The following is a 22,880-nucleotide window of genomic DNA, read 5'->3' as shown; positions in this document are numbered from 1 at the left end:
ATAGCTATTTGAATAAAACTCATGTCTTTAATCACTTGACATTCACTCACTTGCTCTTTGATATGAGCCTTGCTTACACAATAAATTTGACCAACCATTTGGATGGGAGACTTTGTTTTCTATTTATATTTTAAGAAGTCATGCTCTTCATTCCCCCAAAAGGCCAGCTGAGCAATGTATAAAAACCAGAAAGAATCTCAATCCTACTATCCAAAAGAGATTATGAAGAGGAAAGAAAAAAAAACATAACTTAAGATTGGGAGGAAAGAGAAAAGGTGTAACAACCCAGAGTAGTGTTATGTGCTCTAGGAATGATGTAACCATATGGTAAATCTGAAATGTGATTTTGCCTTTACTTTTTATTTTTTTTAAATGGCCCTATTAGCGACATCACCAGGGTGACATAAAAAGAAAACTTGAGAGTTCGGCAAGGCGGGAGCGGATCCAGCGAACCAAGGTAATGATTTTTTTCTTTTTGAAAAGAATCCCTGATTTCTTCCAGCACTAGAGTTGATTGCCATTGATAAGACTTAGAGATACATGTTTGCTTAGGGTGATCAATTCTGGATTGCAAAAGTCTCAATAATTGCTAGACAGCATCAAAAGAGAGTTTATGAATTCCCTGGCTACCCTGGTTTTTTGCAGCATAAATCTAGTGGCCCTAGATTTTGTCTTGATTTTATGAGCTATTCCTTTTTCCTATGTCTAGCAATTAGAATGTTTTTTATTCTATTCATGATGGGTATTTGGTTACATTCTGCTACTGTTTCCTAATAATTTTCTCACAGGGAGACATAATTACTTTTATATAAATAGAAAAGCCAATTTGAGAGCCTGTTTGATACATGGTTGAAGACCAGGCTAGGAACCAGGAGATGGTGAGTTTTAGGCATCCCTTTGACATGAGGCCAGCTGGGTGACTTTGGACTGGTCATACTTTCTTGGCCCTAGAAAGAGGGCAATGACAGACCACAAATATATCCAAGGAAACTGCACAGACTGCAGTCCCCAGGAGTTATAACTGACTCAAAGGAAGAACAAAACAAAACAAAAGCAAATTTACTAATATTTGAAGGTTCAGGTGTGGGCCTTGATTCTCTCCAGGGATTTGAAGATATTGGCTGAATTCCTGGGTAGAAGTCTTATTTACAAAGAGCTTTGCCAAAGAGCATTATTTTCTAACAATGTTGTTTACTCAGGTATCTCAAGCTATGTTCAGGCATTACTATTCCATGTTCAAACTGATGCTGCATGAGGAGTAAGCAGGCCCTCCCCTTCCTTAGCCATATGCTTACAGTACAGCTCTCTGCAGTAGCCACATTAACTTCACAGAGAATTGCCTTTACACGAGTCTACAGGAGCCTGACTGTCTCACATGGGATCGCTTATATATAGAATTAAGTCCTTGCTAGAAACCACAGGCTGTAAAAATGGAAACCATCTCTGCACATATGTCACCAGCATGACATTGTAATGGAATGTATGGATGACCTTGGGGAATGAGGGGAAGAGATGCTGCCTAGGAAACCATCCCATGAGAGGCAGGAGTCGTCAGTGGCTTAATGGATGGAGAAAGAAAATTAGGGAGGACTCACCCTAATGGATCAAGTAGTTAAAAGTGGTGGTGGTAAATTTGTACTTTTAGACTTGCAAGATTCTTTTAAGATAGTGAACTAGTTAAGCATAATTAGTTCACCTAGGCATATTTCTGGTTGGATTCACCTGGGATGGCTGAAAGACATGGAGAAGGAGGCTGCCCACCATAAGGTAACATACTTGTATATGTAATGTCAAGTCTGTCATTTCTCCTTCATTTAGGCGGACCGAACGAGAAAGGCAGCAGATGGTTCCCATCATTTGCTTTCCCCACATCCACCCACTGTACCAAGAAATCGCTTTGGGCGGCGCAAGTTGGGTGAGAGAGGACCATCAAGTCACACGGTGAGTCTCTAGTGACTCTCTGTAGGATAAACAATAGTCCTGTTTCAATTTTTTTTATATATAGATTCCTGGAGCTGGAGCCCTGGTTTAATGGAATCAAAGTGACATCATGCAAATTTGCAGCACTGGGAACTATCTTAAAATGTTTATTCCCTTTTAATCCAAAGGATGTCAAGGTGCCATACATGGCTGTGGTTGTAAATGACATTTGCAGATCTCCACCAAATTTATAGATGGAGAGATGGGATTTTAATGAAGTATGGCCAGTCAAGAAGGCTGTGGTTCCTTTGAAAAAATATTTGAACAGTGGAGGTAAGATATTCACAAATAGTCCTGAACTAACTGGAAACTAAACAAGTCTGCCATCCATTTAATCAAGAGAATTTTTTTGACTCTCTCTTCCAGTTTGAAATGGTTTTGTAAAACAAATTCTCTTTCATTAGACTGAATTGGTAAAAAAAAAGTGCTGGAGATTTAGTGGCACAATTGGGCCATATGTACTTATTTTATCCTTGTAAGAACTTAGCAAGCTATGGCTTGTTTAAAGACTGAAGTATTTAGAATCATTTTATGTGTTTCGATGCACGAATATGGAGATTTGGCTACTCAAAGTCAATGTTACAGGTTTTACTTCTTTATTTATGTAATTTGTTTAGGCTACCCAATTCTAGAATGGCACTGGTTGGCTTAAAATATGTATGAGGTATTCCTTTTTATATAAAAAAAAATCACATTTAAAACATGATTGCCTAGACCAAAAGAAGCAGTTCCAACATTTAGAAAAAAGTTTTTATATCATGCTAGTTCGCTTACAGTTCATGTAACTTTTTCATGTTTCCAAGTGTATACACCCAATTGATCTTTTAGGACAGGGGTCTTTAAACTTTGCTCTTTTATGACTTGTGGACTTCAACTCCCAGAATTCCTCAGCCAGCATGCCTGGCTGAGGAATTCTGGGAGTTGAAATCCACAAGTCATAAAAGGGCCAAGTTTGAAGACCCGTTTTAGGATATAAAGAAACTCTGTTGTGGAAATCCCTGCTTAATTTCATGAGCACTGTCTTATGCTAATGTTATCTTCTACTTAATGTGACCATTTTAAATATATATCTGTTAGAATATAGCTATTTTTGAATACAGGTAGTCCTTGACTTACAACCATAATGGCCATTATGGTCACAAGTGGTGACAGTTGTTAAGTGAGATGGCCTTGCTTCATGATCCCTACCCTCCATCCACAAACTCTACAAACAAATGAAGACTCTTTAAAAAAAACAAGAGTCCCCTACAGGCTCATGAGAATAACATTTGCTTGTAGTATAGCATGAGGTTGCCACAAGGCAGGCAATCACTATAGCAGTGGTTCTCAACCTTTCTAATGCTGCGACCCCATAATACAGTTCCCCATGTTGTGGTGACCCCCAACCACTTATACATCACCGGGTGCCAACGGTGTGGCCAAAGAAAAGGGGGAAAAATGGTGGACAGCCTTGTTTGGAGACCCCCGTGAAATGGTCGTTTGACCCCAAATGGGGTCCCGACCCACAGGTTGAGAACCACTGCTCTATAGGAATGCTGAGTCTTGCATTGGCCAAGCAGGTTTCTGCAAGAGGCAGAAAGGTAAACTTGGTGCTACTGGGTCCTGGAGCTGGCTGAGGAGCAGGCCAAGTCCTGCAAATGCCTGGGTGGCCGAATGGGAAGATGGCCTCGGCCTACAAACTCTCATAACCCCACCTGCACTGGGAATGTCTGCCTCCTGGCTTTAGGCTCCCTTGGGTGGCTGATTACGAAGCAGGCCTTAGCTTATAAGTTCTCACAACCTCACATGCACCAGTAGCATTCACTGCCAAGCTTTAGGCTCCCTGGGGAGGGGCTGAATGGGAAGCAGGCCTTGGCCTACAAGCTCTCAGAGCCCCTTGTTCACCAGTAGTGTTGGCTGCCTGGCTTTAGGCTCTCTTGGGTGTCTGAATGGTTGGGTGCAAAGCAGGCTGAGGCCTGTGAGGACCCAGCAGGATGGGTGGGGGAGACAAATGGGTGGAGGGGAAACTGCAGCATCCCTGCAGTTTGTTGTAAGAGTGAACAACTGCAGAAACTTTGCAGCGGCCATAACTTTCAAACTAGGTCATAACTTTCAAACAGGGTCATAAGTAGCTGTCGTGGACATCTGTCATAACTTTGAATAGTCATTAAGCCACTGATCATAAGGATTTACTGTACCTATTTGAATGAAATATGTATTGGCTTATTTTACTTAATTCAGTTTTTGCACAATTTAGTTTAAGGGATATAAATTGATATAGTTGTAAAATCTTTATCTATCCATCTATCTCTTTTGAAACAAAAAGTCCAAATATAGACAGATTACAATTTCGTTTTCAGAAATGTGCATAAGGTACGTGTTCTTAAGTTAGGGAGGGGCAGTGTGGTGTCCTCTCAGTATTTTTGATTACAAATCCAGTGGTGATATTTGGAGTTGTAACTAAAAACTTACAGAGTACCAGTTTACTCAACCTAACTTAAGTATTTACCTCTGTGTCTTTTAATGGTTCAGATTACTTATCCTCGACCAAGCACTGCTCCAGGAAACATACAACAGCCACTCCGGCTTCAGCCCCTCTACGGAAATGTTGTGACTGAAGGTTCATCAAAGACTGGTTTGAGCTGCAGACCAAAGTTTCTCACTGTTGACAAAGAATATCATTTTGCTAGTGAGGTTAGCATTTACTTCTTTACACATGCACTACAATAGGAAGAATGAGGATATACCGTCATTTTGTTCAATTATACACAAGGAACCATCTAGTACATTTTTTAAAAAAATAGAATGTGAAGTAATGCAGAATGATGCAGAATGTTGATAACCACAAAGGGCAATTATTTCTTACAATTGGTTGCAAATGGGGGGTGGGGGTGGGTCATCTTCCTGATAAGGAGACCCAGTGGGGGAATTCCATGCTGGAGGTAGCTGCTGGATTGATGGCAGGCTCCACCTTCCCCCTTGATCTCTGCTCTCCACCTATCCATCTTTTGTTATCATACGGATGTTCTCATTTTCATTTTCATTGTTTACTTTGTTCTATTATTTTACTTCTATTTTCTTTACACTTTTTTCATTTCTTCCTTTTTATTGCTGTAAGCTGCCTAGGATGGTGGTGCAATGGTTAGAATGCAGTATTGCCGGCTACTTCTGCTGACTGCTGGCTGCCAGCAGTTCAGCAGTTGAAGTCTCAGCTGGCTCAAGGTTGACTTAGTCTTCCATCCTTCCGAGGTCAGTAAAATGAGGACCCAGATTGTTGGGGGCCCTAGGCTGACTCTGTAAACCGCTCAGAAAGGACTGCAAAGCACTGGGGAGGGGGTATATAAGTCTGAGTGTTATTGCTAGCTGCTAGTGCTATGGTGAGATAGCACTAGCTATCAGCAAATAACTTTAACAGATAATAAATAAATAAATAAATAAATAAATAAAGAAAGAAAGAAAGAAAGAAATAAGAGAAGCAGCTGCTGAAAATAAAGGAAGGGGGGAAAAGGTGCAAAGGGCATGGATGCCTCTGAAGATTAGATGTTGCTTGGAAACTGCCTGAATAGTCACTGTTTCTGTAATGGAACTTGTTCTCCTTTCCTTTCTTTCACCATTTGTTTTTTTTAAAGATTTATTTATTTTGCCTTTATTACTTTTACAAATATTTCAAAGCAGTGAACATAACTAATACGCCTTCCTGCTCCTATTTTCCCCACAATAACCATCCTGTAAGGTGGGTTGGGTTGAGAGAGAAGGATTCACCCAAAGTGACCCATAGAGCGTATGGCATGTATATAGACACAAATATAATGGAGAAGGGGGGAAAGGGAAAAACACCTCTTTGAAAGAAGATCTTTCAAAAAAGCACCTTTGAGGCACACGTCTTTGAAACTCTACACACGTCTAATTCCTAGTACTACTGTTCTTCTGAATTAAGTTGGCGTCAGCTTATAGCTTCTGAAAGCTTGTGAGATAAAAATACTTCCTAAAATATTGTTTTATGCAGCAGTGTTATGGTTATAGATAGATAACCTTTATTGTCATTTTTTACTGTGGGCACAATGGCACACATTAAAAATGAAATTTCGTCGCTTGTTCTCAAAGTGTACACATACACAACACATATTTAAACATACTATATACAACATATGTATAGACCTACACCCTTACATATAAGTAACATAAATATTAATTGCTGTCCATCTTTAATACATAACGGAAGGAGGAAGCTTTAGAGTTCACAAGGTTAATACAGTATGGAACAAAACTGTGACTGAATCTGGATGTTCTGCTTCGAATACCACGGAGCCTCCTCCTATGGAGGAAACAAAGAAAACAGGTTGTGAAGTGGATATGTAGTGTCCCAGACAATCTTGCGGCCCCTGTTCAAGCAACGCTTATATGCTATGTCCTGGATGGAAGGGAGGGAGCTGCCAATAATCTCAATGATACCTGATTTACTTCACACCATGTTAAGCTTAGGGCAAGGAAAACTGTTGAACTGTGAGCAAAGCAGAGTGATTGAAACCAAATGTATAGTTCTGTTGGCTTAATCATATTAACTGAACCTGGGAGATATTCAGGAGGACATAGTGACAGGAGATAAAGCAGCTACAAAATGGAGCAATCTAGGCCATAGGAGCTCTGGTGGGACACTAGTGGTAAAAATGACATCTAAACAGCATGACTAGGCCCACCTGTACATATTGGCTCCAGCCTAGAGTTGATCTCTGCCTTTATTAATAACATGTAATGTTTTATTAATAATTAAGCTATTAAGACTATTAAATCATTTATACACATACACACTGCAAAGTGACAGGTGCTCAGCTAATGCAAAATGGAGTATTTGGTTAGAGAGAGAACCCACTCTATAATAGCAATAACTTTATCCATACATTATATTGGACTCAGCTTGTAAATAACATGATCAGTATGGGAAGATAGTCTTCAAATTCAGCTTAAACATACCTCATATCATTTCTGGCCTTAGAAAGCATATATATAATATAATATAATATATCTCTACATGCAAGTAGTAATTCGGTTTAGATTCTCAACCAGCAATTTGCGAGAAGTCAGAAAAAATGGTCTTTATAGTGGCTGTAAATCTCACCCGCAGTGCAGGAATGAAAAAGCTGAGGAAAAACAAACAATTTTATTTTAGAAGTGGAAATTCTGTGCCGATAAACCCAAGGTGCAGGAATAAAAGCTGAGTGGAGTCTTGTACTTTCAGAAGTCAGTCAGGGAATCAGAAGCACCATACTTTCAGGAAGTCAAATCCAAAGTTAAAAAGTGGTTTGCTAGAAGAAATTTGACTCCCAAGCCTGTGTTGCTGTAGCCCCGATTCAAGCAAGCTAGTATACTTTTTGTAGAAGAAGAGTTATGGAACTTTTTCAGCTCAGGCTTTAGGTCAGGTGAGAGCTTACCTGACTGCTTCAGAACTGCAGGCTCTTCCTCCAACAGGTCCTGCTCTTTTTGAGCAGATACCTGAGATCCCTCTGACTCCTGAGTTGTAAGCTCAGAATATGTCAAACCTACTCTTCTAGTTCAGAATCTGACTCATAGATTGGATGTAACAATTGATCTTGTACTTATGAGCTGCCTTTTTAACACTTGCCAAGAACCTTAATGGTTTATTACAGAATGTGGTCAAGCAATAGTCTATTTTATACATGGAGTCAGGAATGAGAAATCTCTTTCAGCTGAGAATCCCTGCTGAAACCAATGAAATTTAGATTTTTTTTTTTTTAAAAATGAACAAAATACTAAAGAATTACTAAGTGGAAAATTCTAGCTAAGCACCTTTCAACTGCTCTGTGAGTCTAAGTGTTAATGAATATTAATATTGTTCAATTTTTTCAGGGGGACAAAGGGATATTAAGGCCTGTGCATTCAATGGATTATTCAGTTGAAGTATCCCCATACAGACTTCCCATTATTAACAATTATATGATACCTATTCCACAACCACCCAGAAGTGACAAAACTATAATCCCCATGAAACCTGTGGGAAGAGGTCGACGGTTTCGCCCTACAACTTCATCAAATGGCCTGGAGCAGTTGCTAATGAAGGTGATTCTTCTTCTTCTTCCCACTATTGCATTTTTTTCTTGTGTAAGTAATTTTGTAATGGCCTCTACTAAGCATATGAAGATGTGCTGAATTACTCCTTGATGGGCTTTTTTTGCTAAAGAAATACCGTTCTCCATCTTTTTAAAATGCACACAGAGATACATCTTTTAAAATAAAGAAAGTTTGCATTTTCGTTTCCTGTAAAAACTTGGTTTTGTTTCTAATATCAGTCTTTTGAATAGATAAATATAATACTTTGAACCATTCTTTTGAATCTGTTCTACTGCTTTTTCATCCAAGCTTTCCTTCAAGTATTTTTCAAAATATAGAGTACATTTTCCCAACCTACAGCAGTGCAAAAATGTTAGCTGTGAATTCTAGAAATTGCCATCAGAAAGCTTTTGCTGTATCTGGGGGAAGGCACCAGGATAAGGAAAGTGGATATAGAGTGATACTTTATAGCAAATAACTTGGAAAAGAAAGGTAAGCCCTTTTGCAAAAGACTGACTGTTCCTTGTAGCTAGAGAAGCTGCATTTAAATATACAAGTAACACTTTTAGAAAAAGTGTTATATGTGATGCTCATAATATTAAAGAACTCATATCTGCTCATTGATCTCAATGAGCAAACGTTATGTTATGTAAATCTGAAATTAAGGATGACGACTTTAAATAAAGCCATTATAAAATACAAATAACCAAGTAACTGAAATCCCATGAATTTCAGTTAAGCACTGTATTATGCCTTTGGGCCCATAGACCTTACAGATAGCTGATCTGGGCTCTGGAACTGGCCTAGATGTTCCTTTCCCCTTTTTTTCATTTCTTTTAGGCTTTTTCAGCAGGTGTTTAGATTTACCCGAGGCTCCAGTGTGGGAGCTATCCACAGTGAGATTCTGAATTACTATATTAATTTAAACGAATGTGTCTAATCCTATTTTAAAACGATTAGTATGGGTGCCGTTACCATATCATCTAGCTTCAAATGTGGTTATTTACTTTTATGAGAATGACTTTGGTTCCACTATCCTGACTATTCACCCTTCAGAATTATAGGATTACTTTTAATTTCAGTATTCTCTACATCCTCAGAGCATACCTAATTTTACAAATTCCTATTACATTTCCTCTTAACTTTTTTCTCACAAAAAAGTTTCAATTGTTCCAGTACTTTTTTTTTTCATACAGATTCAATTTTTTGTACCTTTTTTTAGTTCTACAATATTCTTTTTGGAGTTGCAGTAACCAGTATTGTATTTGAAAGTGGTTTCATAGAAGTTTTGTGGAAAGGCATTATGATAGTAAAGCCATTGTGAAATTAGATTTTAGGTTCCCCTTATTTATCCAGAATTTATCTTTTTCTCCCTTTGTGCTATATCAGCACAAAGGTGAGAGCCATTATTCATGTTAGGTTAACTCTAACCCTAGTTTAATCTCTGGCATCTCCAGTTAACTTCAAGCAATTATCTGAAATTCTGAAGAAACCATGTCAATCATTCAGTAATGCTAGACCAGGTTATCTAGAGGCAGTCAAAAGCAGCTTTGTATATCGTTAAAGTAGCTCTTCTTTATGCAACAAACTTTTATACAGCCAGATTGAGCTCAGATTTTAATTCAACATGTTTCTTTTGGAGGGCCTTTTTTGTGATATGTGCAAGAAGTACTTGGAATGGTTTAAATCCCTTTGAATTTTAGCACTTGTTCATGGGTGAGTACTGAAGTGATCTCAAAATAGAATGAGATAACATGGGAACATATGTCTAACAATCCACATATTTCAGTACACTTTTCTGCCTTTTTATGCAGGACACTGGAAAATTCTGCAGGCCTCAAATACAAAGCAATGCATATGTTACCATGGTCTATTTGGGAAAAACTGTGCACCTTTCATATGACCTTTTAGATTATCGAGAAGAAATAAAAATTTACCAACAGCATTGTGGAGGAGAAAACCTATGTGTGTATAGAGGCAAACTGCTGGAGGGAGGTGAGACTGAAAAAAACCACCAAGAATTCATCTGAATTCTGGCAACCTCTTATTTTTATATGGATAAACTGTTGAAGTGGTAGCAGAATTATTTCTGCAAAGCTTAGTCTGCTTATGTGTGTCCAGGGACTTATATTCCAGCTGCCTCAAACCAAGTTTAGATTTACTATTTCATGATTGAAAATGAGGCTGCAATTACTTTTGCAAATTGTGGAAGGAGGGATGTACAGGGGTGATTTAACAAAATGCAGTGGGCTAGATTAATTTTTGGATGGAGATGCATGTTTAATAAAATACTTGCAGGGGTAAAATGAATACCAAATTATCTACATACAAGAAGCTATAATATATCAGTGTGAACTGTTTATCGCTCCAGAAGGGAAATGAATGCAGGCTTGAGGTTTGATTCTGAATGTGAATCAATGGTGATGATATTGACTTAAGCAAAGCTGTTCCAGGTATAATTGCCAGCAGAAATAAGGGAAGAATAGCATACTGGGTAGAATTAATCTCATGCCATGGTCCTGGGCTATTGCTAAGGAATGATAGCCTTTATATCGTTAGTTATCATTTATTTAATTTGTCATAGTGCTAGGCACTAGGTGGAAATAATGTAGTCTGTGCCCAAAGGCCTTAAATCTGTATTAGACTGACTGGTTAACAACAACAGGGGAAGAGGTCAAGGAACGATGAAATAAAAAATCAGCTGCTAATGAAGAAACTGTAAAATAAAGCTGGAATGGTATTTGAGAAAGGAGGTTACAGAAAAAAATGAAGGGGAACAGCAAAAAACAAAACAAAACATTCCCTAGTGAAAGGAAGGATTGATCCATAAATATGCAAGTAAAGAGCAGAAGGAACTGAGATTGATACTGAATGAAACAGCAGATACTTAAGTTTCTAGAAAAGAGAAAAAAGCATTGCAAACTTGCAATAAATGATGTTCAAGAGTAACTTTATTTTTTTTAAAGCATTACTAATAAGGTTTAAGGAGAATGCAGAGGTTTCGGACTGCAGTGGACCAGGGCAACAGTTGGAAAGTAGACAGAAGCAAGGGTCAAACCAGAAAAGATACCTTTATGCAATTAGTTTTACCCCTCAGTTCTGTATATTTAGCAGTGGCATTTTTTAAAAACACTAAATAGGAAATTTGAGGGCTTTAATCCTAAAGTGGGATATAAACTAGGTTATTCTTTACTGTAATCCCAGTGAATATTTGTTTTCCTACACACACACACACCTTTGCTATTTGCAATTGGAAAAATACCTCCTGTAGCTTAAAAGTATTTTTTTTCCTGTAGTGTAACTAGCTGGTATATTGTTGCAATGATTCCATGTTGAGGTAAAAGCTTCTGCCCTTCTACATTGGAATCCTCATCTTCATTTAGTCAGTTCTAATCTAGACTATTCAAATCTGTGCTTTACTTAGAGCCAAACAAGATGTGGTGGTACTATCAGGAAAAAAGCAGCTTTGCAGATAGTAGTGTCACATCTTGTTTGGCGTTAAGTAAAGCACAGATTAAAATAGTCTCTATGAGATCTGATAAAAGAACAATTAAGGTCTAAATAAGCATAAGGAGGTTTGGGTGGGAATGGATCTTGATAAGGCAGAGAAAAAGAGTTGGATTTAAATGTGTGCTTAGAAGTAGTTTTATTGTTGTTAGTATTCATCAGATTAGTCTGTTTAGTCAGATAGTAAGGTAATGGTATGTGTATGTATGAATCTTGAAACTAACACTAGCTTATTGTTTTTATAGTTGTTTTGTATTTAAGAAAGCTCTCCACTTTAAGTTTATTCCCCTTTATTAAATTCTGTTCATTTAATGTGTCCCACCTTTATTATTTTTACAAACAACCCAAGGAGGTGAACATATCCCATACACCTTTCTCCTCTTACTTTCCCACAACAACATATAAAATGTTTCTGCATCTTGAAAGCTTACCAAAGACAATTTGACCATGGATTTGTCCTAGAAGTACTACTTTCCTATGCATACATGATCCCTTTATTTGGGACAGCTTTGAAACATGCCACCTCTAACTTACAGCTTGAAGTAGTACAGTCTTGGAAGAAACAGGGATATACTTGTATTGAACTGGTTCCTTGTCTATCTTAAATATGATCAAAAGCTCTGGGTTTTGTTTTGTTTTTTTAAAAAATAAATATAAATAAAAAATAAATAAATAATAAAAAAGCTCCGTTATATATACTTTTTTTTTCTTTTTTTCAATTACAGAAACATTTCAGTTCATCTCCAGGAGGCATCATGGCTTCCCCTTCAGTCTCACCTTTTATCTCAATGGAATTCAGGTTGACCGATTAAGTTCTTGCTGCGAATATAAGCATCGGAAAGGTACTCGGCTAGGAGGCAAGCATGGATACTTTGGTTTCATCAATGTGGAAAGATCATCTCCTTGCTATAGGTATGCGTTTATATTGATCAGTCTGTTTTGAGGCATTAATATTGTCTTTAATTTGCCACCAAATTTTTCTTTCAAGTGGTATTGTCTGGATCACAGCTCTGAAGGAGAAATCATTTAAGTCTTATAAAGTAGAGAGTCCCTTTGCATCCTTAATATAAAAATAAATGATAGTTTATGAATAAATCTTTCTCTATATATATTTTTCCATGGGAATGAATAACTTTATACATTTTACATGGCATGGGACAGTGACCTATTTATGTTGAGAAAAATGATCTCATAAAGCATGATTGGCATTGTGCTCCTCACCTTATCCTCAGAGCTGGGTCTATTTGTTAGGCTCATTTGGTTCCCAAGAAACCCGTGTACAGGAAAACCTTTTCAATGCATAGGATAACAACATTGGTACCACTTGGAATGCTGGTCAAATGGAGTCTTGTATATGTGTCACTCCTCATATCTAGGGGTCAATTTGCAGATAGCCACACAATGCATCAGAGTAAAGAGCAGCTTGAATAATATATGATATAGCAGAAGTCTCTCCTACCCAAAAAGTTTATCACATCAATTTTATGGCATCCACCTTTCTCCCTAACTACAGTAAACTGATATCTAAAGTAGTTGCATCGTAATTTGAATTGTAGCACATCATGTAGTGAATATACATGATAAAATAGTCTAAATGCAGGGCTAGAATTAATAATTCTGGGAACACAAGAAGACTCAACCAACTCCTGTCCCTGATCTTGAGCTTTGGACTGAAATGGCTAAATATGATAAATAACCACCAATAACAACCATATCAAAAATCCATACTAAACACTTGCTGGAGCGCTCCTATGAAAGAAAATTGCCATGAATAATATTTATTCAAACACAAAGCCAGAGTAGAACCTGTATACTTGTAACTGTTCTATGGCATTTCTACATGTATTTTGATTCCAAAACATTATTAGCAACCATTTCCATTAATTTTTCAATTGCACAATTCTGTCAATTTATTCTACTCGGAAAATTTGGGAAAACTGTTTATTTAAAACCTTAAATTTATCTCAGATCTCTCTTGTGTTTTGATTTTTTGTATAAAATCAGAATTTGATTATTTTTTTTAATGTTGATAACACAGAGCATCCACTGAACCATTAATTTATGTTATAAAATAGGATTGATTAAATCTTTTCCAACCATCTAATTTTTATATCCACTTTTGTCTGAAAGTTGCAGAGGAAGACTGAAACATACTTAAGACTATTTGGGAGTTCACAGAATATTTGAAGGGGAGATGGGGCACAGTAAGACTGTTACCAGCAGATTGTCCTCACAATCTGTGGCCTCAAAGATTCGGGGTTTGATTGTAAAGTTAGAAAGAAACAACTTTGCATATTCAGCTGAACATCATTAGAATCATCTACATGGTTGTGGACCTAGTTCACTCCAGCTTTCCAGTGGTGTGGATAATTTTAGCTGCATTTATGAAGATTCCCACTTTGTTCTGTTAGCAAAAGTGTGAAGATGTGGACAATAAAGACCTCTACATGTTTGGTGGCAAATAACCAGTCAGAATGCCAATTATTTCAAAGAAACAGTGAAGTGTAGATTTCAGCTTGGTAAACTTAAGACATCTATTAATATAATGTAATGGCTTAGATTGGCTTAAAATAGTTTGTTCTCTTGTTCATAGTACATAGTCCTTTTGTAATATATTTTCAAATTCTATTTCCCTAGATCCTACACCCTAGGATGTTATAGGCCAGACATGTCAAACTCACGATATCATGTGACATCGCACGATGTATCAGAACTTTTTCCACATTGCCGGCAATGGGGTGGGCATGGTTTCCTCATGACGCGTCCAACCCACAGGCCAGCAGTTTGATACCCCTGTTATAGGCTGATTTTGGGGGATATTTTTGGCTCAATTCTATATCACAGAACAGTAGCTATATAGTTGTTGATTACTTTTCAATTCTATGCCCAAATTCCTTTCAGTAAAATACTTATTTACAATTTGTGAGCATTACACTATTTAACCTACATTTTCAAAGTATGTTTCAAAAGTATAATACAGAGAAACATAAGATATAAATTCAGAAAGTAGGTTCATATATTATATTGTTTCAAAAGATGGGCTCTTCTGGGCATTCTCTGTTTGAAAAAAGTATTGATTTATGCTGATTGTGTAAATAAAAGAATAGGGCATTTATTTTTAGTCTAGGCCAGGAACCTTCTTTACGTCTTTTGCCAGAAATGAAAACATCAACCACCTCCATTTCTTCTGTAATATTTTCATTTCTTTGATGTGCAAAGCATTGATAGGCCAAAAAAGTGGTGCACATTTCCCCACTGGGAAAAATATTGTATAAACAGCAGTGAAAAAATAAGGAAAGGAAAGAAATAGAAATACCCAGAGAGCCAAATGATTTTTCTGATAAGCATACTGCACCATCCAGAAACACTTCACTTCCTCTTCAGAGTCAGATTTGCATGATTAATGTAAATGTTATGCTATCACTAATGTGATAAGCGCTTTCTGAGGATTGGAAAGCATGCAAATTCAAGCCATGGTGATACTTTTTCACTACATTTCTAGTCTAGCCATATAGGTCTGCTTATATGCCAATTTATTTTGACAAAAAATCAGGCAAGAGAATAGTGAAATGCTTTGAATAATTACTCTGGGGAACAGACATAGCTTTGTTGTGCATTTTAATCATTTTCATTGATTTTGCTTTGCGTAAAAACACCTGTAATCTTCTCTATAAGCAAAATGTTTTTTATTCTGACTGCAGGCTATTTTGTTAATTGATTGATTTAGATCACGCCTTTCCAAACAGATGGCACTTAATTTGCTAGCTTATCTAACCATTGGGATAGTAGTAAGAACCCCAGTTATCATACAACTATATTGTAGCCCAGTGATTCTCAACTTGTGGTCCGCGGACCTCTATGGGTCCACGATGTCATCACAGGGGGTTCATGAAGGCTTGAAGATTTAAATCTTGAGTTAAGTCATGGAGGTCTGTGGCCACAAAAGGTATTAAAAGGGTGTCCATGATGAAGAAAAGGTTGAGAACCACTGTTGCCCATCGCAAGAGCAAAGCCATTGAAATATTAAATGTCAATTAAAACTTTGTTTATATAGACTATCTTTCACTTTATGGATGGTTGAATTTCTTTATATATTATTCAAATTTATATAGCCACGCAACAATTAAAAAAAAGAACAATCCAAAAACATATATAAACCATCATATCAAAATTCATAAAATGTATAGCCACGGTAATCACAATAACACCATTCAGTTCTATCCCTGGGCCAGCTTGCCACATTCTCTGCTGCCCATGCTTGATGGCAAAACTATGTTTCCAGGGTCCTTTGAAAGGCCAGCAGAAAGGGCCAACCTTGGCTCTTTTATGACTCGTAGATTTCAACTCCCAGAATTCCTGAGCCAAGGTTGCCTACCCCTGGCCTAGGTGATCTCTGGGGGGGGGGAGGAGTTATGGTGTTCTAAATTAAAGATAACATAGTCTAGATAATACAGAATTAAAAGAATGTTGGAATAGCACAGCCGGCTAGTTAGTCAAGAGACAAATCAAACAGCAGTGGCCTCACCATTTTCCCACAGATTTCTTCTCATAAGATTATTATGAGATTATAACAGGTAAGATGGGCAGTCAGACAAACAAATAATATATGAGGTGTTTTGAATGTGATTTCTAAAAGGTACCATACCTCTACTCGATTGTCCTTTCTTCCTATACTTTAATGATTTCTTGGATTTTGTTTTATGTATTGCCCATCCTCTTGGTGTTTAGTCCCTATTTAAATTCCCATCCTCTTGGTGTTTAGTCCCTATTTAAATTCTCTTTATTTAAAATATTTATTCAATCTTTCTTCATCTTAATTGTTTTATATTATCTTTTTATCACTTTGTAAGCTATCAAGAGTTGCTTCAACAGTGAGATGGATGACATATAAATTTAATAAATAAAAAAATAACCCATGAAATAACTTTTTATTTCTACAATTTATAAAGAAATTACAACACAGTTTAATTAAATAATGCTTCTATAAACTGTGCCTATACAATCCAGTTGTATAGTTGAATCTGGAATATTTGCTTTCTACAAATCTTTGAATTCTTAATTTGGAATTTAATTGGGGAACTGTGGAAGAAATCTTATACCTATTTCATTTTACAGAAGTTTTTACTAAAAATATTTTTCTCAATGATTTTGTTCATTCATTTTGTGAATTCTGATCTTGAAGTGGTACTTTAATTTCCTCAAATCAGTACATTTGCTTTTTCCCTGAAAAATTGCCCTCAATTTTTTTACATATAATATTTTATTAAGCTTACAATGGAAAAATGGGGAAGGGGAAAATGGGGAGAAAGAAGTATAGAATAAAGGGGGAAAAGGAAGAAAAACATTAACTTCTGACTCTTCAGCCCAGTAGAATAAAAATAATATTACAGACTCAACATTTTACTTTTACTTTTTATCTAATATGTACTAGCCATTTCTATAACAACAAACTTGTCTAATCTTGCAAAATCCAAAGTCAAAGTCATTTTTTTCTGTCTCAAGCACAAAATCTAGAAGCAGTTTCCAAGCAAAGCTTATTTATTTATTTATTTATGAGACTTATATACCGCTTTAAGTGCAAGCACTCTCTAAGCGGTGTACACCAGTAAGCAATGTATATATATATTTACATTGCCCCCAACAATCTGGGTCCTCATTTTACCTACATCGGAAGGATGGAAGGCTGAGTCAACCTTGAGCCGGTGAGATTTGAACCGCTGACCTGCTGAACACAGTCAGCTAAAGTGGCCTGCAGTACTGCACTCTAACTGCTGCGCCACCTCGGCTCATTTGGATATATTCTTTTGTTTGATTAAAACAATTAACTTCATCATCTCTACTAATTCCAACAGTTTTTTCAGCCGTTCTTCCATTATGGGAAATAGTGTCTCTTTCCCTTTTTTGCACATATAGCATTTTTGCTGTATCAACCTCTATAATAACAAAGCTCTTGATTTTTTTCCCCAAGTTCTTTATCCATTAAAAAGAAAAGTCTCTGGTTTGATTTTTATATTTATTTTGAGAATCTTCTGTATTAAAATATGAATCTTATCCCAGTATTTCTTTGCTTTGTCAATAAAAGTGATAAAAAGTTCCTTCTTTACATTTACATTTCCAATATATATTTAAAGCATCCTTATATATCTTTAACAATTTGTCAGGTTAAATACCATCGGTACATCATTTTATAAACATTTTCCTTTAAATTATAATTCAACATAAAATTTAAACCCTTCATCCACATGTTTTCCCATTGTTCTAGCATTACATTATAATCAAAATTCTTTGAATCATACAATGCTTCACATATTTGTTTTTCAAATTCAGTTTCAATAACAATTTATAAACCTTGGCAATAACAAGTTCGTCCTTACTGCCTAGTATAATTTCAAATTCATTTTCACAGGGTCAGTCCCATAATTTTGTGTGTAATTTAAATATTTCTTTCAGTTGAAAGTATGTAGACGAATGACACAGCCTATTGACTTCAACACTTCCTTAGACTTAAGAGTGGCTATCGCCCTAAAAATTGATTTTATAAAATCAATTGCCCTTATTTTCCCTTACATTAAGCTTCATCCAACGTTCCTTTTTTTAAAAGACTTTAAAAACTCTGCCATATTTTCCCTTAATGCGTTATGAATCCATTCATCTGAAAATCGACTGACAAATGGAAAATTACCTCCCTCCCAAAAAAGGTCTCCTCTCACGTTACAGTTTTTCATTAGGGTCAATTAGCTGGTGAAATGATTTTCTCCAGCTGTTTTGGTAATACTTGTACAATTCCAGTATACATAAATCTTTTTGTTGTATATTGTTGTATACCCATTCTTGTTTTTTTTTTTAAAAAAAGAAATGCAGGAAATTTCTCTGCTTTTATTTTCGAGTAATCCGTAGAATCAGACACTTTTGCTAGTATGTTTTCATAATGTTATATTAAATTTTTATCAGATGTATAATTTCATTGGGCCTGGACAAAAAGCCTACACCTCCAAAAAAGAAGACCCTTGAAGAAAGTGCAAAGCTGGAAGATTGGAAGAAAGAGGACGTGACACACAAGTTGAAAGAGGAAAAAAAAGTATTACCGCCCCACTTTCCTTCAGCTTCTGCAGTAAAGAAACGGGCTGCAGAACGTGCTGAAGAAAAGCAATTGGAGACCAAAAAAAGAGAAGAAGAGAGAGATGAATTTGAGGATACCCAGAAAACGTCTGCTTATGAAGGTATGGTTTGAAAAGAGAAAGCAAGTTAGTCAGTGAGGGGTCCTTGGTGCTTTCTGAGCTTGGTTGTTTTCTTGCAGATGTTTCATTACCCAAACTAGGTAACAAATTTGGGTAATGAAATGTCTGCAAGAAAACAACCAAGCTCAAAGAACACCAAGGACTCCTCATTTCAACCCTGAGCTACAAATATTCTCTTTTATCAGGGTAAGTTGCATGAAGGAATCCCTAAAACTGAATTGATCTGAAACAGCCATCCTGGATCTACTATTGTCCAGGTGTACCAGATTTGAGCTTCTAAGGCGCTTGTTGTTATTATTTCATTCTTATCGTGGATCACTCAATAAAGTCAAAGTAGTTAAGCAGAATCCTGTGCACAATAGGAACTGAATACCATCTAGGAGAATAAAACTGGTTTTGTCTAAAAGCAGATAAAAGGACAAGAAGAGCCTCTCTTCTGCACATAATTTAGGAAGTGTTGACAGTTTATAAAGCAAATGTAACACTGTACTATACCAGTTGTTTTAATGGAGTTTCACAAGCAGAATAGAGAGAGATCAACATAATCAGTCCTATGCTGCTTTGGCCGCATTTTATTGATAATTTGTTTCCTTAAATGGTTTCCTGTGAGATCTCTTCCTGTTTCCTGGCATTCTAGAACATGGGGGGGGGGAGGGTGAATGAAAGGAATAAAAGCAGAGTGGACAATTAAATTTGACAGAAAAACACATTGTACAGGTTCAGTCCACTATTAACTTTGATGTTGTTGCTATTTTTTAGGGTCAAGTACAAAGGCGAACCAAAAGCTAATGGACTTAACCTTTTGGGGGTTAATGAGAGCCAGTAATAAGATGCAGTCAATTTCCTATCTCCCAATATATGTATCATTGTATTTCAGCATATGAGGAAGATTTTGAAGCTGATGAAAAGAAATCAGTTGGGAAAGTTGAGAAAGTTGAGAAAGAAGCACGTGCTGATGATCAAATGAGTGAAAAAGGGAAGCCGCTCTCCGAAGGGGAAACAGATCGTTCAGATGATGAAAGGAAGAAAAAAATCTCATCACAGAAATCTTCACGGACTTCTGATAGTGAGCGAGATGAAAGTGAGGGATATACGGAAAGCTACACAGAGGAAGAGGAGAGAAAACATGGTTAGTTGTTTTTTTCTTAAATTGAAGTACACCATCCTAATAGCTTTTTAATATTTCAGAGGACTCTTCATTTTCAGGGTCATGGTTAAGTACCAGTTAAAGTTGAATTTACATTCATTCATTCATTCATTCATTCATTTCCCATGTTCTTATTTTTGAATCTGCCTCTGTGACTGTTCAGCCAAAGAGGAGTGTACGAATGAAGGAATGAAGTTGACAGTTATAGAATGAAATATTATAGTATCTGTTATGACTTATGTCTGCATTTGAAGCCTGAACCACAATGGTCTTACCTTTGTGTAGAATGAAATAGACTCTATTCTATTCTGTACAAAACAAGGCATAAGGAGAGCTTTGCTTCTTATTGTCTTTTTTGAAACTTCCCTCATAACCATGTTATGTACTCTGTTCTATGTACTGTTGTCAAATCAGAAGCAGATCTTCGGTTCTTAGGAGGCTCCTGCCAGTAGATCTTTGAATAATTTCTATGCCAGTTAGCTAACAAAAGCTCCCTGCAGGAGAGACTGAGAAGATGGGATTATATTCTTATAAACTCAAATAGCTTGTAATCCATGGTTTACACTGGAGAAAACAAAGGCGAGTTGATGACTTTGTTTGCAAAGTCGGATAGTACGAACAATGGTCTATGCTATGCATTGTCTTTTCTGAGTTGGTGGTATTTTTCTCTCACTTTCTACACTTACAGGGTAGCCAGTAGGTGTCACTTTAGCATTGTAAAGTGTCAAGTGCTGTAAGAGTATTCTCCATTTGCATCTCTGTCTGTCTGTCTGTCAGCAGTTGTAGAGATCTCTTGTCCTATCTTTGTGATCTTGCACCACAGAACTTTACGGTGCACTATTTCGACCCACCCTCACTTTGTTCCTACAATGAAATGTCCCAACCTCAAGGTGAAAAATGTGTGTTCATGGGCCAGATGGGTTCGAGGCAGGGAACGAAAGCTCAGTGTAGCGAACCCTCAATAATTATTAGCACAAGGAGATTAAAATGTCACAGGATTTGTTTCAGGAGAATAAATAAGATTTTGGGTAACCTCTCTCTTTTCCAGTCACCATGACTGATGGAGATAATTATTTCCTGTATGTATTTGCAGCCACCCACTCCCATAAATAATCTAGTGGGAAGCATGTATTTCATTTCCCATTCATTAATACAAAAAGTGTGGAAGCAGGTCTCAAGCAGAGCACATTTGCAAAATTATGGAAGCAGCCAGCTTTTTGGCTTTCTTCTTGATGCAAACCTGATTTCTTCTTTTCTATTTTACTGTTTCTGATTTGGCTGTAACTTATTCCCCTCTTGACACCGAAGCTATTCCAGACTTTTCTATATTTACTGCTTATCCCTAAAATTCTTCCATTTTGATGGGCCTTACTGTACATGAAAGAACATTGTTTTATTCAAACCAAATGTTAATGTTGCTTTTACTTTCATGTTTTCTCTGTGAAATATAGGCAAAGGTAAAGCAACTGACTTGGAAATGGATGCATCTGCCCGAAAGATCCAAGCTTTTTATAGGAAGCATAAAGGTCAACAGCAAACTCAGGCTGTCAAACCAGGTTTGGGGTTGGTTTGCATGGAAAAGAATCTTGGTTCTGATCAAGACAAACCCAATTTTTACATAGTCACTGACTGTGACAAATAATCATCTTGCAGCTTTGCTAATCATTAATAAGCATAATTGCACATTTTGTTCCTTTTTTAAAAAGTTGGTGTGTCTTCTGAGGCTTGTGGCCAAATTATATCATATGATTTGAATTTCAACAATGATCATATTTCGTGTTCGGGAAAGTAATTAGCAGCTAATTTTTGCTTCCAAATGAATGTGGGCAACTTGCTTGTGGGGTTTTTGCTTCCAAATGAATGTATACAGACCTTTCTTTTTTGTGTAGGTATTTTTCTGTAGGGTACCGACTCTATATGATATGGATACCATACAGTGATGGGTGGGGAGTCTCACTTTGTAATAGAGGATTGTCCAGACAGAGATGATAATCAGAAGGCCAATGACTATTCTTTAATTGTTCATTTCCATTCCTCTTTGGTTCTGCTGTCAATACAATATTTAGATGTTTGTTAAAAGCTCACCCCTTCATTTCTTTCAGGTCGCTGGATGGTTAGCCATGATTGAATTTGTTTTATATCTGAAAAAAATATATCCGAGCTCCTTGATTTGTTATTGTGTAATTTATTTTGTTGGAATGGAACAAAGTCATTTTGTCAGGGTCCTTGTTGATTTGCTTCTTTGCTTATAGTATCAATGGATTTCTTATTTAAAAGATGCTGGACTGTTCGGACATAGAAAACAGATGCATTATATGATGAGTTCTTTTTCTTCTTTCCATATCTGTCTGTCTGGTATGTATGTATGTATGTATGTATGTATGTATGTATGTATGTATGTATGTATGTATCATCTATCTATCTATCTATCTATCTATCTATCTATCTATCTATCTATCTATCTATCTATCTTCATTCTCAGGTAGTAGTACAGAAAGATTTTGGAGGGACTATGCATTTTTTATTTAATTTTGACTGAAAATTAAAATTCAAACACTGTAGCAGTAGACTTATTTTCTATATACAATGATCCACAAAATCTGTTCTTATTCTTGACAGCTGCAGACCTGCAAGTCTAATTGAAGGCAAAATTTCTCCCAATGTGGAAGTTTTTAATAACCTCTCCAGATAGATAAGGAATCTTTACTCTTATTTTTTCCTCCCATTGTTTTGTTAAGAGGTGGTCAGAGAGACTGAACTTACATTTTTCAGATCCTGGTAGGCCATAATGCTGTGAATAAATCAAGACTCATTAGTTAGAGAAAACATTTCATGATGTTTTGCTGAGGGTAGCAAACAGCGATTTTGCTATTAGTCTGTTTATATTCTCTAAAATTCTGATAATATTTTTAATGAGCTGGATAACTCAAAGGTACTGTTTCTTTTTACATTCTTGGAGATTT

General features: G+C 36.5%; 1 protein-coding gene across 9 annotated transcripts in view; it reads left to right on the top strand.

The window, feature by feature from the left end:
- The window catches only part of ERICH3 (glutamate rich 3), a 77,530-nt gene that overhangs the window by 37,893 nt on the left and 16,757 nt on the right, over positions 1 to 22,880 (top strand). For 6 of the 9 annotated variants that reach the window (XM_039327179.1, XM_039327173.1, XM_039327181.1 and 3 more), the window contains 9 exons: positions 386 to 457; positions 1,819 to 1,941; positions 4,492 to 4,653; positions 7,825 to 8,034; positions 9,840 to 10,020; positions 12,258 to 12,444; positions 18,484 to 18,752; positions 19,648 to 19,899; positions 21,369 to 21,473. In XM_039327179.1, the coding sequence (XP_039183113.1) occupies positions 386 to 457; positions 1,819 to 1,941; positions 4,492 to 4,653; positions 7,825 to 8,034; positions 9,840 to 10,020; positions 12,258 to 12,444; positions 18,484 to 18,752; positions 19,648 to 19,899; positions 21,369 to 21,473 (1,561 nt within the window). The remainder of the gene's footprint in view (positions 1 to 385; positions 458 to 1,818; positions 1,942 to 4,491; positions 4,654 to 7,824; positions 8,035 to 9,839; positions 10,021 to 12,257; positions 12,445 to 18,483; positions 18,753 to 19,647; positions 19,900 to 21,368; positions 21,474 to 22,880) is intronic. The other 3 variants (XM_039327175.1, XM_039327174.1, XM_039327177.1) reach the window with 3 other exon arrangements.

The sequence above is a fragment of the Crotalus tigris genome, unplaced genomic scaffold, assembly GCF_016545835.1.
Source record: "Crotalus tigris isolate CLP2741 ecotype Arizona unplaced genomic scaffold, ASM1654583v1 scf7180000024358.1859470, whole genome shotgun sequence".
Lineage (NCBI taxonomy): Eukaryota > Metazoa > Chordata > Lepidosauria > Squamata > Viperidae > Crotalus > Crotalus tigris.
This window is presented reverse-complemented; position numbering and strand designations above follow the sequence as displayed.